Below are 17,217 nucleotides of genomic sequence, written 5' to 3' on the forward strand. Positions count from 1 at the left end.
TGCCCCATGCCCCGTACTGGCCCAGACGGGCTAGTCTTTGGCGTGTCTTCGGCGTGCTGAGGGAGTGTCCGCTGCGCTCGTCCGCTGCGCTTCCGGGGGGTGCACATGGTTATAGAAAGAAGAGGGGCGTGGCTATCCGAGAGGGGCGTGTCCCTGTGCCTCGAGGGAGGTGAAGGCGGCTTAGGACTCGCGCTTCCCACCCCAGTACAGGCTCCGCTGAGCGGGTAGCGTAAAGCTCCGGAAACCAACCGGTGCCAGGTAAGGAAATAATGTAGGTTCTACCAGGCAGACAGCGATGTGCAAATTTGGCAAATGTTAAAACATATAAAAAGTTACCAATACCCCCGGCTTCCGCCTCAAGGGTGACTATACAACAGAATTAAAAATAATTGGGCAGAGCAGCAATGCGTGATAGCAAATAGCTGAAAGAAAGCAAAATTGAAGAGCGAAACCCCCGGCTTCCGCATCAAGGGTAGCTGTAATCAACAGCTTTCGACCGCACTAGACGGCGTTTTAAAACTTCCAGGGGGGCGTGGCTATCTGAGAGGGGCGTGTCCCTGTGCCTCGAGGGAGGTGATGGCGGCTTAGGACTCGCGCTTCCCACCCCAGTACAGGCTCCGCTGAGCGGGTAGCGTCAAGCTCCGGAAACCAATCGGTGCCAGGTAAGGAAATAATGTAGGTTCTACCAGGCAGACAGCGATGTGCAAATTTGGCAAATGTTAAAACATATAAAAAGTTACCAATACCCCCGGCTTCCGCCTCAAGGGTGACTATACAACAGAATTAAAAATAATTGGGCAGAGCAGCAATGCGTGATAGCAAATAGCTGAAAGAAAGCAAAATTGAAGAGCGAAACCCCCGGCTTCCGCCTCAAGGGTAGCTGTAATCAAAAGTTCTTTGAAGTGTAATTGGGGCAGGGAACAGTTCTATCACTTGTGACCTTTTACCTCACTGTCTATAAAACAAATGCACAAAGCCCAACAGCGGAGCCATACTCTGTCATGTAACTCAGTACATTGTCAGCAGATACCAAATAGTTAGGACAAGAAAATGCCAGCTTTTCAAAAGTGGCATTTTTCAGAATTGTGACTTTTAAAACCCAACATTACCATTAAATAGGATTTTAAATGACAATTAATTAGAGTCCAAACTTAATATCCCTATCTGATCCCAATCAAAAGTTGGCACTGATCAAATGTAATAAGGTAACCTAATGTTAGCCGAAGGGAAGAGATAGGAATTATAATAGCAAAAAACAAATTAAGAGTTTTTCACTACCAGGACATGTAAAACTTAGGAGCACATGTCCTACTTTTTAAATACAATGCACGCAGGTCTAGGGACCTTTTGGGGTACCTTAGATGTGACTTTTATGTGTTAAAAAGGAAGGTTTAGGCAAGGCAAAAGGCTTATGCTAGGTCCAATTGGCAGTTTAAAACTGCCCTATATGCTGTAGTGGCAGACCTGAGACATGTTTTAAAGGGCTACTTTAGTGAGTGGCACAATGAGTCCTGCAGGCCTACTAGTAGCATTTAATTTTCAAGCCCTGGGTACACGCAAGTACCATATACTAGGGACTTCAAAGTAAGTAAAATGTGCAAATCAGGTGTAGGCCACTTTTACTAAGTTTTAGAGGGAGAGCACAAGCACTTTAGCACTGGTTAGGAGTGGTAAAGTGCAAAGAGTCCTAATGACAACAAAAACAAATTCTGAAAATAGGAGGGGTGAGGGTAAAAAGTTAGGAGGAAGGCCGCAAAAAGGATGTCAGGTCTAAAACTCAGGGTCTGATTTAGATCTCGGAGGGACTCCTGTTGTCCCTCTGTGGCAGTGGTTACAAGTACTCTATCGAGCTGACAGTGTCCTGCCCGTCACTTTTAGAAATGGCTGGCTGAACCGCAGTCCGCATCAACAGACTGTCTTTCATTACATAAGAGGCGTACCTCCTTTGACGCACTGGACTCCTCTACTGGCTAACAGTACTCCGTCGCCGTCAGGCAGTGGGTTTGTGCCAAGTCTATTTAGATTTCCCTGTTGTGCTTGCGTTGTCCAAGTGGCAGTTTCCTGATGGAGTGAGTACCTGGTGGAGTGGAGACGGGTAAGTACTACTTGCTAATGTGACACTATACATATCTGTTGTGATTTCTTAAAAAATATATGAAGGTAATGTGTTATGCCACTTTTTTTTTTTTTTTTTACATAGCACACAAACAACATACACACACTATTGAATGTACACCCACAGGCACCACAAGCACAACACCCACAACCACCACAACAAACAAATATATGTGGTTTTTAGTGTCAATACAGGCATGTTCCTTTTACATTGATAAGTTGTAAAATGAACACTACTGCCGGACACATAAGAAAATAATTGCATGTAAGAGCAATGTAAAGATACACGAGGCCAAAGCAAACGTTAACATATGATTCATAGTGAGAATTCAAGTGAAAAAGAAGCTTAACTTAGATTCCAGCAACAACTGAGTTGATTAACATCGTGGTCTGTCATGTCCGTTAGGATAGTCCGGTCATGTATGCCCCCTTTTTACATACATTGTCCCAACCAGACGACAATAATGGTTCTAAATAGGTGACCTTTTACCTAGTAGCTTGCTCCTGTCTCTTCGTCACCAGATTCTTAGTATCCTATCATAATCCCTGTACCTGATGTACATAAACATGTTCTTGGGCATTGCATAATTATTCTGTATAAAGGGTGACAATCTTTTTTTCATCCTTGGCCAACAGCCCGCTGTGCATGATCGCATTTTTTTGGAAAAACATTTATGATTGTTTTCAAAACATATCGATTCTAGAAGAAACCGTGGAGTGACCACTCTAGTATACAAGACCCTCATTCCCGCCTACAAATTAGAGGAGAATTCCTTCCAAGCTGACACGGGGTCCTGAATGCTGAATCTTCGACACTCAGCGGTCTGACACCCTTGCAGGGTGTCATCCTCAGAGCAGAGACGGGGTCCTTCATTCTCTACCATCAGGTGAGGGGGTTGGTTCTTGGCTACATATATATCTATACGCATATACATGCTACACATACAGATCCAGACTAGGTACATTTCGGCAAATTACTTACGGCCCGCATTTCTAGGAATATAAAAGTGCTACGGTCTTATCTGAACTGTATATGTTCATCTTCTTAGCACTATGGTAGCAATGTATCTACTGTTTACTATATTAGTACTTGCAATTTCTTTTGTTTGCTTTTGTCTCCTGATTGTTGCAGCAAATATGTTTTACACAAGACTGACGCTGGACGAATAAACACTTATTTGAACATCCTAATCGCCATACGGTGTATTTTCTGAGAATAAGTAAGCACGAGTCACTGAGCGAAAAATACTATACTGTTTTCCACGATCCCTGAGGAATCAGGGTTGTCATGTTCAGTGGTTTGCAGGAAACTACCTAGGATACAGGGGTCGTAGTGGCACTGTAGAGCTAGCTGGTCTAACGGCTGACATATCCTGTGGGGGTGTCAGGAAGAGATTTGGACACCAAGCCCTCAGTTTAGGTCATCCAAAACATGCAGGTCCTGGGGATTCCTAGGAGCTACACGACAGGTCAAGTAGTAGCAGCAAAGAAAGGACCTGGGCAAAGGGTTCAAAATGGTAGAAGAAGTGGAGAACAGAAAAAAAGATAAGTTTCTACCTCATTTCCTTCGATTCCGCCAACTCAAGTTTGGAGGGGTCTTTACCACAGTTTCCTCGACAGAAAGGCCCATCGTGATTGGGCTGACGGTAATTGTGGGTAAACTCTCTCCGAGAGCCGCTTATGCCTAAGACGCCTTCGACACGGAAGGAAAGTTCTGGCGGAGACGGTCACACTCGGATGGTCTATCATCCATTTACCTACCAACATCTAAATAAAGCAAGCGGACCGCAAAGTAGGCGGGTGGTGAAACCGTTGTAAAAAGTGACAGCCGGACCAGATACACCAAGATCTAAAAATCAGGTCCTTAGTTTTAATTTGGGTGGATAAATGCAAATACCCTTGAGATGCAAAACTCAACTATTAAGAAAACCAGACGAGCCTTTGCATCAACAGAATAATTCCTCATGGAAGCAGGTGCAAGTCTGGAGAATGTACTATCATTAGACTTTGACCCAGAACAAGAGAGAGAAAGGGACCCAGAACAAGAGAGAGAAAGACAGAACAAGGGGGAAGAAATATGAACAAAATGACAAAAAACTGTGACAAAGGGAGAAGGTAGGGATGAAAACAAACTTGCAAGAGTTAGATAAAGAGGCAGGAAGGAAAAGGTAGTGGTTAAAAAAAAAATGAAGGGTCTAGAATTCTAAGCACTGATGCACCCCCCCCCCCCCCATAGTTTTATGCCGTGTCCAGATTCCTTAATTCTATGTGACACAGGCATAGGGTCTTGATGAACTTACCTCAGCAACTGTAAACACTTCCCTTTGTACTTAGTCCTTTTTAGCTTTTTTTACATTTTACCATCTTTTATCTGATTTTAATCATTCTCGTTCTTAATTGTTGTAATGACATTGGACAAACCACAATGCATTGTGGCTATTTCTTACAACCTGTTGTTGATGAAACTTTTTAAACTTTGCCCTAATTTAGCTATATATGTACTTGTATTTTCTACTTTTTATTGCCTCCAATGGCCGAAATAAAGTTTGTTGAATGGATTATGTGATGCATCCCAAATGCTGTGCAGCATGGCTAAAGAAGGGGGGAAAAAGTATGTGACGCAGCAGGCCACATAGCAGGCATGTTTGTCTTTTTATTTACCCAAGTTGGATCAGTAAATAAATAATAAAGTACGGAAGTATTTTTTTAATGGGTGGTGAAAACACACTGAGGGCAGGGGGGTGGAAGCAACACCGAGGGTAGGTGTAAGCAACATGGAAGGCAGGTGGGTGGGCAGAAGCAACACTGAGAACAGGGAACAAGTACACAACACATGAAAGCAACGTGGACCACAGGAGTGGTGATGAGAAGCACAAGGCAAGAGAGCAACACTGAGCATGGGGAAAGGCTCATGGGTTAAATAGGAACACAGAGTTGGACTGAGGGGGAAAGAGGAGCACATAAGGGAGACAGGTGGAAAACACACACACTCTCATTAACTGTCTGACTGAAAAGAAGAAAGTAGTGTTTCAAAAGTACGCAGTGGCAGGGCACAAGTAATGAGGCCATACTGCAGGGGAGGACAAACACAATAAGAGGAAGGACCGACCAATACAAGCTAATGAATAAAAAGCAGGTAAATTAGAATGACAATAAAGTCAAACAATGGTAAGCAGTGGGTGCGTTCTAAGATGACAATGGATATTTTTGCAAACAGAGAACTTGTGTTTTCTGGTGGGTGAGACCTAATAAGATCAACAATTGAAGTTAAAGCTGCTTGACTTCCGAGCCCAACGGCATAGAGACACTCGACCCTGGTATGAGCAGAGGCCTAGTGCACTATGCTTCGCAATGAGGAGGTCAGGGAACTTCGGCAATATCCTACTGTGATGGACTGGGACACTCAACTATTGCATTTCCAGCAGCAGGATACACTCACTATGGACCGATCTCAAACCTCCCTCCCTCGCTCCCTCCCACCTCGAGAACACAAGAGACATTCGGAGTACCCGCAGGTATCCCTTATGTGGTCCATGGCCACAGACCATGTGCAATCACAGGCCCTCTCATCTGCGTTGCTTCGAACACATTATAGCACATCCTTTTTGACTGTGTGAAGCATCACCACATTATTGCACTCCGCACAAGGAAACCTTCTCTCTTTCCTTCCCTCCCCACACCAACATAGCCGACATGTCTTGCCAGCTTGCCACCACCTTGTTCATTTCCATCCCCTTCATGAATAGGCCTTTAGTGAATTGACCCGTTAACACCCATCCTCCCACCCTCCTCCGCTTATTCACCCTTTTCGAGCAGGCCCATGATACTATTTTATCTACTTTTTTTATTACTTCCCTGAACGGCATAGGATTGTATTGTACTATTTTTACTGTTACTATTGCATGCTATAAAAATTAATAAAGAATATTAAAACAAGGCAATTGAAGTTAGCACAGAACAATGCACCCAAAAGTAACTCCCAACAGCCACAGGAACACTACAATTGACTTTGCCACAGCCGTCTGTATGCAGCACAGGCTGCACAATATTTATACCCTCTCAGAGATCCTGATAAAACACTTAAATCCGTTACAGACTGGGCCTTTTGCTTCCAGACTCAGGCTTGCTTCTGTAGAAGTAACCATACCAGGCAAACCTCAATTTAGGCGCACAGAACATGTGCCGCCTACACTGTGAATCAACGGTCAACAATTTACCTAATCAGAGCTTGATGGGAAGAGGATCTCGAAATAACATTCATAGTTGTGGAATCGGCAACAGCATTTAAATATGTAGGGAAGGCATCTAGGAATGCTGGGCTGAAAATGCAACAATTAAATGATCTACACCGCATGTATTTATCCCCAGCCAGCCTACACAAAAGGTTCCCTGCAATACCAGACATTTGTCCTAGATCCGCAGGCTCAGACACTACATTCATACATATGGTAGGGTCCTGAGTAACTATTAGGAATTATAGGTCCCAACAACCAACATGCTTTTGTCCTGAATGACCAGACAAGACATATTAAATCCTAAAATCTGCCTTCTGGGCTTAATGCCAAGGCCCAAATATGGCAGAATGCTTTGCAATTTTTTAGATTCAGAATTAGTCATGGCTAAGAAAGCCAGTGTCATTGACTGGAAGTCCCCACATGCACTTGAAACTTATAAATGGGAATCGGATCCAAGAGCGAAATCAAAGATACGATCACTTGTGACTCAATGTATGTGGTATATCTTATTGAGTGCTTCTGTGGAAAACGATATATAGGGAGCACTATATGTCCACTCAAGAAGCGTATATTAAAACATATACAAGCCAACCAAAACAGTGACATGACATATGCCTTAACCAAACACATGAATTTTCATGAAGGCAAAACCTGGCAAGACATGAAATACTCAGGCTTGGCAACAATACCGCCGCATGAAAGGGGAGGAAACAGGACTCAAAAACTAAGACGGTTAGAATCAAAATTAATAATCCGATTAAAAACAAAAATCCCTTTCGGCCTTAACGGGGACGAGGAAATGTATGTACATTTGTAAATATTCTGTCTTATGATTGTAAATGGATAAAAGAAAAGAAGTTGACTCTTAATCGAATCATAATTGGAAAGAACTAGCTATAGAGAATTTGCCCAAATTGCACTGTAAATAATAACTCACATTTCCAAATTGGATTCAGATAGCAGGATGGCAGGAGAAGTGTTGTCAAGATCTTCTGACTGTAATTATTACATTTCTTTTCTTTTTTGCCATTTGACGGTTTGATGCAGCTCTCCGTGGACCAGCATATGTAATAATCTATCATGACACTAGGGCACTCAGCCCATACAGGTACTTAGACACTCAGTCATTAAGCGACAAACCCTCAACCCTCTTTGTGTTCGGAAAACCAAAGGGGAGGAGATTCTGTCCTATAAAATAGGACAATATCGTGAGAGTGAGAAAGTCTCACAACACGGGTTTTGTGGTGTCACTTGAACGGGCCACTATTGGCAATTATGTCACGACATACTGCTGTTCGGGAGTCTGTGCTAAAATCGGGAAATAAGCAAAAAAGAATTTGAAACACTTAAATGTGTATACAATAGAAATGTCTAAGAACTACCAGTCCCACAATGCCTCATTATGGGCGGCTGTGGTGACCGAGTATAAATAACAGAAAGTGATAATGGACTTTGTGAACTACCGTGATCAAGAACTGACTGTTCAAAACGCGCAGGAGGAGGAGAGTGTTGGTCTATTAAAGAAGTTCATATATCCAAGAAGAGTGCTGCGTATTTCTTCAAATTTTGCGAAAATACAGAAGCGAGATCTGGCCCTTGTCTCGCCGCCAGCACCAGCTGTTCAGTACACATACATATATATACACATACATCCAGGGCTCAAAGAAATCTGTCAACGAGTGCTGGCATTTTGGAGAACTTTAATATAGTCCACTCTTGCAGAAGCCGCTCTCGTCCCTCACCGTAATCAAAACACAAACACCCTTCAGCATTACAAATTCTATGAGAATAACAGCATTCTGCTGCCTTTTGGCTAGGTTCACACTAATACAAAGACCACAGGCATACATAAAGGATGACTGTAATGCAGACCATCTCGGCAGCTCTGGGTCTGCTCCAGACCAATGTTTTACTAAGGGAACATCCAAGTTGCTGGATGCAGCACAGAAGGTGGACTAGAAGTTTTGCCACCATGAACTCAAGATGGGACCCGCAGAGTAACTCACAGAAGCTGGTTAACATAATCTGAGCTTGCCTTAAATCTCACACATCCTTTCTCCATCACACGTAAGCGCTGCAGCCGAAGAGACAAGGAGATCATCATGCTTGTCACTCATGCATGACACAAGACAAAATGCTACCCACTTAGGCACACGGCAAGTACAACACCCATCCAGCTAGGCACTCTTCCACTGTGTCGCGTGGTATGTGTCTGATAATTTTCTTTTGTTCCCAAAAGGGTATGAAATTCCATACACACGCAGCTACAATCATTTCCAAGTCAGTATGTAAAGTAAACCAACAGATATACACACACAATGATATCACAAATATTTACTAGACTAACTGCCACTCTAACCGCGCCACTAATGGTACTAATGAAGGAACCAGTGAAAGCACATTAGAAGTGAACTACCACAACAATATGTTCTAAGGGTGTGATTGATACACAGAAAGCAGACAGAACATGTGGGGAAGATGGACCCTGTGCATGATCCCCATTGGGTCCCACTAACACAGTAGAAATAAGTGCGGCATTGCCCAGATTAGGAGGAGCCTTTCAGTATCTTCTTCCCAATCTTAACAGAGGAATATGTGTCTTTATTTGGAGGGGCAGGACAGAAAGGAAGTTTAGACATAGGATAAAACATATATAGGCTTCATGATGACAAATTCTAAGCATGCCAGCTAGCATTTCCAGTTCTGTCATGCAGCATGGAGTGATGCGGCATTGCCAAACACAAAATATTGAAAAAACAGGCAGTCAAGGCCCAAGAAGATACACATGTTGAAAACATAAAAATGGGTGACCATATCTGAAATGAGGTCACTCACTGTTGCAGGATTCTGGGGACATATAGGCAAAGACTGTAGACTTACATGGATCTGGCATATCTCGAAGGAGGCACTCGAAGTTGGGTATCTGTAGGGAAAGCACACATTTTAGAAACAGAAAGAACGCACTGTCAGAGTACATACAGAAAGACACTAATAAATGTCATTTTGAGAGGTAAATAACCTTTCCGCAGTGCGCCTCCTAATATGCTTCTAGAGACTTTGCACCACCTGTCATCTGAAACATGGTAAATGAATATTAGCCAGTATAATCTTTACATTGAGATGCCCATATATTTCCCTCATACCACGTGCCATGTTCTTGAAATCATAAAATGCAAATCTGGTGCCATTCTGAGGCCAACTCTCCAGTATGTCTGATATTGTAATACCATATTTGAGGAGGCATGCTTATCTTCATGGTTTACACACAGTCAAATATATACCTCCTATATGGCTGCCGGCTGCCAAAAGCATACGAAAAATACAACAGGATGAATGAACCAAATGGATGGCTAGAGATATTTTAAAGTGCAAACAGCCAATCAAATCACCACTAGACGCAGTCACAACGAGCTACATCACTGGCTGGTGTGGCCAAATGGCAGGTAAAAAACTGAAAAGATTTCAGGGCTTTCTAGAAAGGAAATTGTTTTTCGATTACTCGTATGGGTGAGGGCAGTCACACAGTTCAGCACCAAGAAAGAACAAGCTTCGTCAATGTTAGTGTTTTTGTCTGCGGTGTTTAGTATCAGCAAAAAATAAAAAACACTAAAAAGCCCACATTGGCGAAGCCGTTGTTGCCATTTTCTTTTATTTTTTAATGGACCAGCTAAGATAGCAGGCGCCACTTAGAGAGATCTATAGTAAAAAAAGAAATTATAATTGCGCCACATCGCTTGTGTGGAGGGGTCGGCAGCAATTTGCTGCCTGGCCATTCAAAAAATATATATTTAAAGAAAAGAACGGTGCTGGTGTAACAGAGAAGCAGGTGTGGGAAGCGGACTGAGGAAAATAACTGGGAGGCATTAGGGGGCACAAGGGAGAGAGCTACATACATGTGGGTGGGGGAGAAGCATATGAGGGGGACAGCAACAAAGGGTCAACGGAGAAGCACACAAAGAAGACAACATCACAAGTCCACAGGAGAGAAAGAAAAGCAACCATGAGAGAGAGCAGCGTACAAGTGATGGGTATTTTATGTGGGGGGGGGGGAAGGACACAAGAGGGAGAGAGCTGGAAAACACATGCACTCCGATAGAGTGCTTAACCACAAAGAACAAGCATTGACAACACCTTTGGGAACTACTGGCTTTGCCAATGTTTTTCAGAAATACTGCCCAGCATGGGTAAAGAAAAAACAAAAGAAAAAATGTGCTGTGTCGCATCTGCTGCACCGGTGTCATTTTGTGGGCGCGTGAACCGTGCATGCATATGCCTACAAAAGTCGCTGGATATATATATATATTTTTTGTACTTATTACATACAGATCAAAGTTGGAATGGTAAATAAAAAATAAAAGTAGTGACAAAGCATGTTAAAAAAAAAAAGGAGGGGAAGGATAACAGAGTACAGGGTTGGAAGCAACATGGAGGAAGGCGGGAGAAGTACATAACAAAGGTGAGAAGAGGAACGTGGAGCACGGTGGAACAGAAGCATACGGAGAAGAGAGACCATAACGAGTAAAAGGGAGAAGCACATTGGCGAGAAAGCAATGCAGGGGAAAAGAACACAAGGGTAAGCACAAAACACACAGAAGGGCTTGGGGGAGAAACACATGGACAAGAGTAAAGTGAAGGGCAGTGGAGGGACTGTAACGCCCTGAACGTCTCAGGATCGTTTAACAGACACGATAATGAGGACGCAACCACTTGTGAAGGGTTAGTTATTTTACTGAAGGCAAAAACAATACAACGAATAAACAAAAGTTATAGTCACTGGAATCCTCCAGGCTAAGTACGTTACCAGCCCACAGCACGGATGGTCCTAACCGTCCTCTGCATATACGCCGATCCCGGCGTATGCCAACAGAGGGCAGAAATGAAATGGCCGACAATGCCAATCGGTAGGCTGTGAGGGGCACGAAGAGTGTTGGGGAATATCGAGGAGTCAGGGAAACACCCAGCCGGGGTCTCTACCTGAAGGGAGCAGCCGCTCAACCTCTTCCTCAGACTGCACCGGGACGCGGAGTCACCTCCTGGTGATGCGTCACAGATACCCCAATCAAAAGCAAGAAGACTGAACCGAGAGCAGCCGCTCGATCGATCCTGTGGACTTCCGAGTCTGTAACGCGGCAAACACCTCCTGGTGTGCGTTACAGCTGGCAGTCCCTGTATCTCTGGTCGGGCTGGGAGTTACGACTCCAACCAGCAAAAGCGCCACTGCGCTTTGACTCAGCCGAGTCAAAAAGCGAAGCTCAATGGTTGACCGGTAGAGCTTCCGGGTCCTTCACAGGTGACGATGGGGCAAGACACGGCCCAGGGAGTAACGACTCGACCTACCTCCGTTCTTGCCTTACTGGAGCACCACTCCGGAACACTGCTCTTCACGAAGCAGGTACGTCGGTGTAAACACAATATCCGACAGCGTTGTACCTCCCGGTTCCTCCCTTTATAGGGCGTGTTTTCCTTGAGTTATGTAACAGCTCTCCTGTTTACATAAGGGCGTGTTTTCCCTTGAGTTATGTAACAGCTCTCCTGTTTACATAAGGGCGTGTTTTCCCTTGAGTTATGTAACAGCTCTCCTGTTTACATAAGGGCGTGTTTTCCTTGAGTTATGTAACAGCTCTCCTGTTTACATAACCTCTCAACCGCTAAGCATCTTGGGAGATGTAGTCCGTTTACGCTGGTTACCGTTTTCCTCCCCTCGCATGACAGGAATTCTTGACAGGGACAAAGAGAAGTACACTAGAGAGACAGCTAGAGAACACATGCACTCTCATGGAGTGGTTAACCAAAAAGACAAAAGGAGTGTTTGAAAAGTAGGCAGTAGAGGGACACAATAAATTAGACCATGTCCCAGGAGAGAGACGAGCACAAGATGAGGAAGGAAAGCCCACACAACCAGTCTTCAAAGCAGGACTAACTGCAATCATATGGGGCCTGGTGTGCGGCTTCCATCCACGGCCATCTGGAGCTCAATCAATCAGTCAATCAATCAATCAGTAGATTTGTAGAATCTAACTTGTCACCAGTGAGGGTATCCAGGCACTGGCAGGGTCCAGTTGATTAGCCAAATAGCCAGGTCTTCAGGGACTTTTGGAACACTGGAAGAGAGGGAGATGTCCGTAGATGAAAGGGTAGCTCGTTCGATTTCTTCGCTGCTAGGGAGGAGAATGAGGGGCCTCTGCACCTGCTACGTTGGATGCAGGGGTTAGAGAAAGGAAGGCTGAGCAGAGACGTCTGGTGGGATGATGGAAGTTTAGGCGGTAGCTCAAGTAGGCGGGTCTGCAGTTGTGTAGGGCCTTATATGCATGGGTCAGGAGCTTGAACCGACATCTTTTCTGTACAGGGAGCCAGTGGAGTGCCCAGAGGTAAGGGTTAATGTGGGTTTGTCTAGGAAGATCGAGGATAACTCTAACTGTGGCCTTCTGTATGATCTGTAGTCGTCAAAGGAGGTGAGCTGGAGGAGGAGACAGAGTTGACCTGAGTTGTCATGGTTAGTTTGTTGTCCAGAATGATGCCTAAGTTCCTAGCATGTTCAGTGGGGTTAGGAGTAGGTCAGAGGTCTGTGGGCCCGCAGGATGCATCCTATGGGGAGCTTTTGTTTCCGAAAATCAGTACTTCAGTCTTGTCCGTATTGAGCTTCTGGCAGTTTCCTTCATCCAGTTGGCGACGTCTGTCATGCAGTTGTGTACGTTAGTGCTGGTGAGGTCTTCAAAGGGGGAGAGGATGTGATGTTGATCCATGGGTTTTGGTGATGCTGACCAGAAGTGTCATAAGTGCTAAATAGGGTGAGGCTGAGCAAGAATCCTTGGGATACTCCACAGATGATTACCTTGGGTTCCAAGGTGAAGGCGGACTACCTTCCTCCGGTAAGGAAAGTGGCGATCCATCAAAGAACAGATTCTTGGATGCCTATGTTGTGCAGCCTTGTGATGAGTGTGTGGTGGGAAACTGTATTGAAGGCTGCCGAGAGGGCTAGGAGCCAGAGTCTCTCCTTGGTCGAGTAGGGCTCGGATGTCGTTGGTAGCCACGATGAGGGCTGTCTCGGTGCTGTGGTTGCTGCGGAATCCGGATTAAGAGGAGTTGAGTCGGAGTTTCCATTACAGATGGGAGGAGAGTTGTTGGTTGATGGCGTTTTCTAAAACTCTGGCTGGGTACGGGAGCAGGAAGATCAGTAGGTAGTTGTTAAGTTCGAGGGGGGTCTGCTGATGGTTTCTTTAGTAGGGCGTTGACTTCTACGTGTTTCTAGATGTGGTGAGAGTATGGGTCGGTAAGGGACCCTGAGTGGACCGAGTTCATGATGGAGGCAGTGTCCTGTCCATCTGGTTCCATTCGGTTAGTTGGATGTCTGTGGTGGTAGCAGTGTTGTTATGTTGCTTGAAGAAGTCGGTGGCCTTGGGGTTGGGTTTGAAGTTTTCTTAGAGGTTGGTGATCTTGTTGTGGAAGAAGTTTGCAAGGTTGTTGCAGAGTTCCTGCGAGGGGATAAAGTTGTTTGTTGCAGCGGAGGGGTTGGAGAATTCTTTGACTATGTTGAACAGGTCTTTGCTTTTATTGGAGTTTGACTCAATGAGTGAGGCTAAGGCGTTTTTCTTCGATTCTCTCAACTTTCTGTTGTAGAGGATGAGGGCTCTCTTGAAGGTGGTCTTGGCGGTCATGTCCTTGCTGGTGCACTGTCTCCTTTCCAGTTGTTTACAGTGCCGTTTAGTGGTTCAGAGTACCGGCTGACCTCCTTGGTGGACTTTCTGTGGGTGTTGTGGCCGATGGGAGCGACACTTGCAGCACAGTTGGTTATCTAATTGTTGATGTTTCTGAAATTCTGGTCTAGTTTGTTGGAGGAGATGGGGTGGGGTGGGTGGTGTTGAGGGCATTGATCCATGTGTCCTTTGAGACTTTGCTTCAGCTGCAGGAGGGGGCATTGGGCAGGGGGGCGGAGGTCTGTATTTTAAGCAGGTGATGTTGAAGTGGACAATGGAGTGGTTGGTACAGAAGAGGTCCATGGTGTGGCTTTACCTGATGCGGTCGCTGGAGATAAAATGGGGTCTAGAGTGTGTCCAGTGGTGCGAGTGGGGTCGCGGACAAGTAGGGTGAGTCGGACACTGTTCATGCTGTCGAGGAGGTTGGTAGTGTTGATGTCATTGTGGTCATCGAGATGGAAGTTGAGGTTGCCAAGGAAAATGTAATTGTTTGAGTCCAAGGCAAGGGGGGAAATGAAGTTGCAGAAGGCTGGACGTGGTCCAGGAGGACGGTAAGCAAGGGTACCCCTGATGGTGGTTTTGCTGTCTGTTTGTAGTCGGAAGTTGGGGTGTTCCATGGCAGGGGTGATGTCGTCATTTATGGTGGTGCATTGGATGGTTTCCTTGTGTATGATGGTGCCATCAGAGCTTCTCTCCCCCCTGTCCTTGGCACTGGGCGACAGTGGGCCAGAGAAGGAAGCCCAGGGCCCTGGTGGGCTTGCAGACATGGGCCTGCTGGTTCAGAAAGCATGCAGGCCTAGGCCTTCTGATTCCCAGACCCTGCGGAACCCCGTCCCATTTACTTTGTGGCTCGGAAGCCCTGATCGGGAGGCACGGTCAGGTGTTTCCAACAAACAAGTCTGTCACCAAATAGGCCTTCCCGGGCCTGTTGCGTGCCCTTTGCCATGCCCCACTCTTGTGAGGGTATGCGCAGCAGAGATCTTTAAGCTTTGTGCTGGGACTGCCGACGGTACCTCTTGGTGACAGTCACTGCCTTTGAAATCGGGCCTAGGCAACTGCTGAGGTTTTTCAGAGTTCTCCAAGGCTTGTGTTCCAGCTTGACGCCCGGGGAAGATTGGGCCTTAATGCAGGGCTGGTCTCTGCTCTAGGTTCAAACACAGTGGAGGAGCAAGAGAGTCCTCTCCAGTCTACAGCCACCCTGTCCTGGGTAGTGACTGCCGCCACCATACCGTTGGGTGCTGCCTTGGGTGGGTACCGTACACCTTCCTGGAGCCCGGGCCTGGGGATCTAAGGAGGCTTAAGCACAGCTCACACCAAACCCTGTCCTCTAAGACCTGCCCGGGAAGCTGTTTTTTCTAAACTATTAAGCCCCCACAATGTCGGGGCTTACAGAACTCTGAGGACTAGGGGGACACAAATCTGAGTTAGCCCCCAGGTTGACCAACTGGCTATCTGGTTGACCAGACCGACGAACAGACAGCCTGGGCCATCCCAGCAGCCAGATGACCCAGGCCGACCAGGCCCGAGGCACATGGCAGTCAAACGATGACCGTGCACTTAGAGGCTTTTGGCCATCCGGCAACTCTTTGGAGTGGGGGAGGGATTTTGCTCCGGCCATCTGGTAGCCCTACTGACCTTCAAGAGATCGTCGCCCCCGTCCATGCACCTGGTGGCGCAGGGCGGGAGTGGGAGGCCCTCCGTGTCGGATGGCACATGGTGGAGGCGACCTCCTGTGGTCCTGCTTCACCCATCCCTCCCTGGAAGCAGAGGGACCCCTGGGTTTGGGGGACGCACATGTCAATGGATGGAGACAAAAGCTTGGCTCGGAGGATGGCTTTCAATAGATCACTTTGAGGTAGCTGCACTAATGCGAATATACGGTCCACTATGGGAGATGGAGGCAGCCCACTTCCGTCGACGCTCCTGTCCCCTAGCAAGCAGCCCTATGCAGGGACCAGAGACTGGCTAGCCGAGGCCAACCGAGGCTCAACAGCACTGCGGTAGGATTACGGTTTAAGAGGGATTCTGACTTGGAGGCATTTAGTCATAATCTCACAGATGATAACTTTGCCCAATTGGTTCCACAGCCAAGCACATACACCAAATGTCTGAACATGCGGTTCCTCTCATACGGAGCAGGATTACTATTGCAAAAACACATCAGTACGGTAAAACTAACCTATTTCACAAGGGTCTTGACCCAGTTCATGTTCCCTATTATTGGGTGAACAATCCAATGCTTGGTGAATTCTGCTTCACAATGATAGGCATACTACATGAACTACACATACCATCATGCAGTATCCTTTTAAAGCCAGCAGATGGAAGAACAATAATATATACTGTCAAAAGTATTTATCAGTTAATGGAGGCTTTACATACACCTATCACCCTCATGTAGAATACCACGATCGCCATTTCCTACCTAGAAAAAGCAAAATGCAGTCCCAAATATATTATACAGCCAATCATCACACCCAATCCCATATGTAGAACATAGTTATGCCCATTTTCTTTCAGCTATTAATAAAATACAGTGCAAGGTATATGTAACAGAAATGTACCACCCATCATACCCACTTAAAAATTAGTGATTCCCATTTTCCTAACAGAAACAACTAGAATACGGTGGCAGATGTGTTTATCAGCCCTTTAAAGCCCATAATACCAGTTCATAAAATAGCCATTACCCTTAACTTACAGGAATAACGCTTGTACAGTGGCAGGTGTATGTACTAAGCCATTTAACATACATCACACCCGCCCATAAAATAAAAAACCCATATCCACATTCCCTACCTGAAATAAGTCTAACATAGTGCCAAATATATTCAACAGCCACATCACGCATATAACCTCCATATAGAACACAGGTATGCCCTTTTTCCTTCAGCAATTGCTAAAATACAGTGGCATGTATATGTATCAACACACACCATTTCCAATGTAAGAAAATAGCTTTACTAACAGGAACCATTAGAATACAGTGGCCATTGTATTTAACAGCCTTTTAACACCCACAACCCAAAGCAAAAATAGCTACGGCTATTTCCTTAACGCCTTCAGCGCGGCGTGGATTACCGCGCCGTGCTGAAGGTTCCGTGCGCGGGCGGGCCGTGACGGAGCGGTTCCGTCATGCGCACAGCGCAACCGATGCGCATGACGGAACCGCT

The 17,217-nt window shown here is 45.7% G+C and overlaps 1 protein-coding gene across 1 annotated transcript in view; it reads right to left on the reverse strand.

The window, feature by feature from the left end:
* The window catches only part of RBBP9 (RB binding protein 9, serine hydrolase), a 172,286-nt gene that overhangs the window by 101,750 nt on the left and 53,319 nt on the right, over positions 1-17,217 (reverse strand). The window contains exon 2 of the mRNA XM_085611770.1: positions 9,231-9,273. Coding sequence (XP_085467896.1) covers positions 9,231-9,273 — 43 coding nt within the window. The remainder of the gene's footprint in view (positions 1-9,230; positions 9,274-17,217) is intronic.

The sequence above is a fragment of the Triturus cristatus genome, chromosome 6, assembly GCF_964204655.1.
Source record: "Triturus cristatus chromosome 6, aTriCri1.1, whole genome shotgun sequence".
In the NCBI taxonomy this organism is placed as follows: domain Eukaryota; kingdom Metazoa; phylum Chordata; class Amphibia; order Caudata; family Salamandridae; genus Triturus; species Triturus cristatus.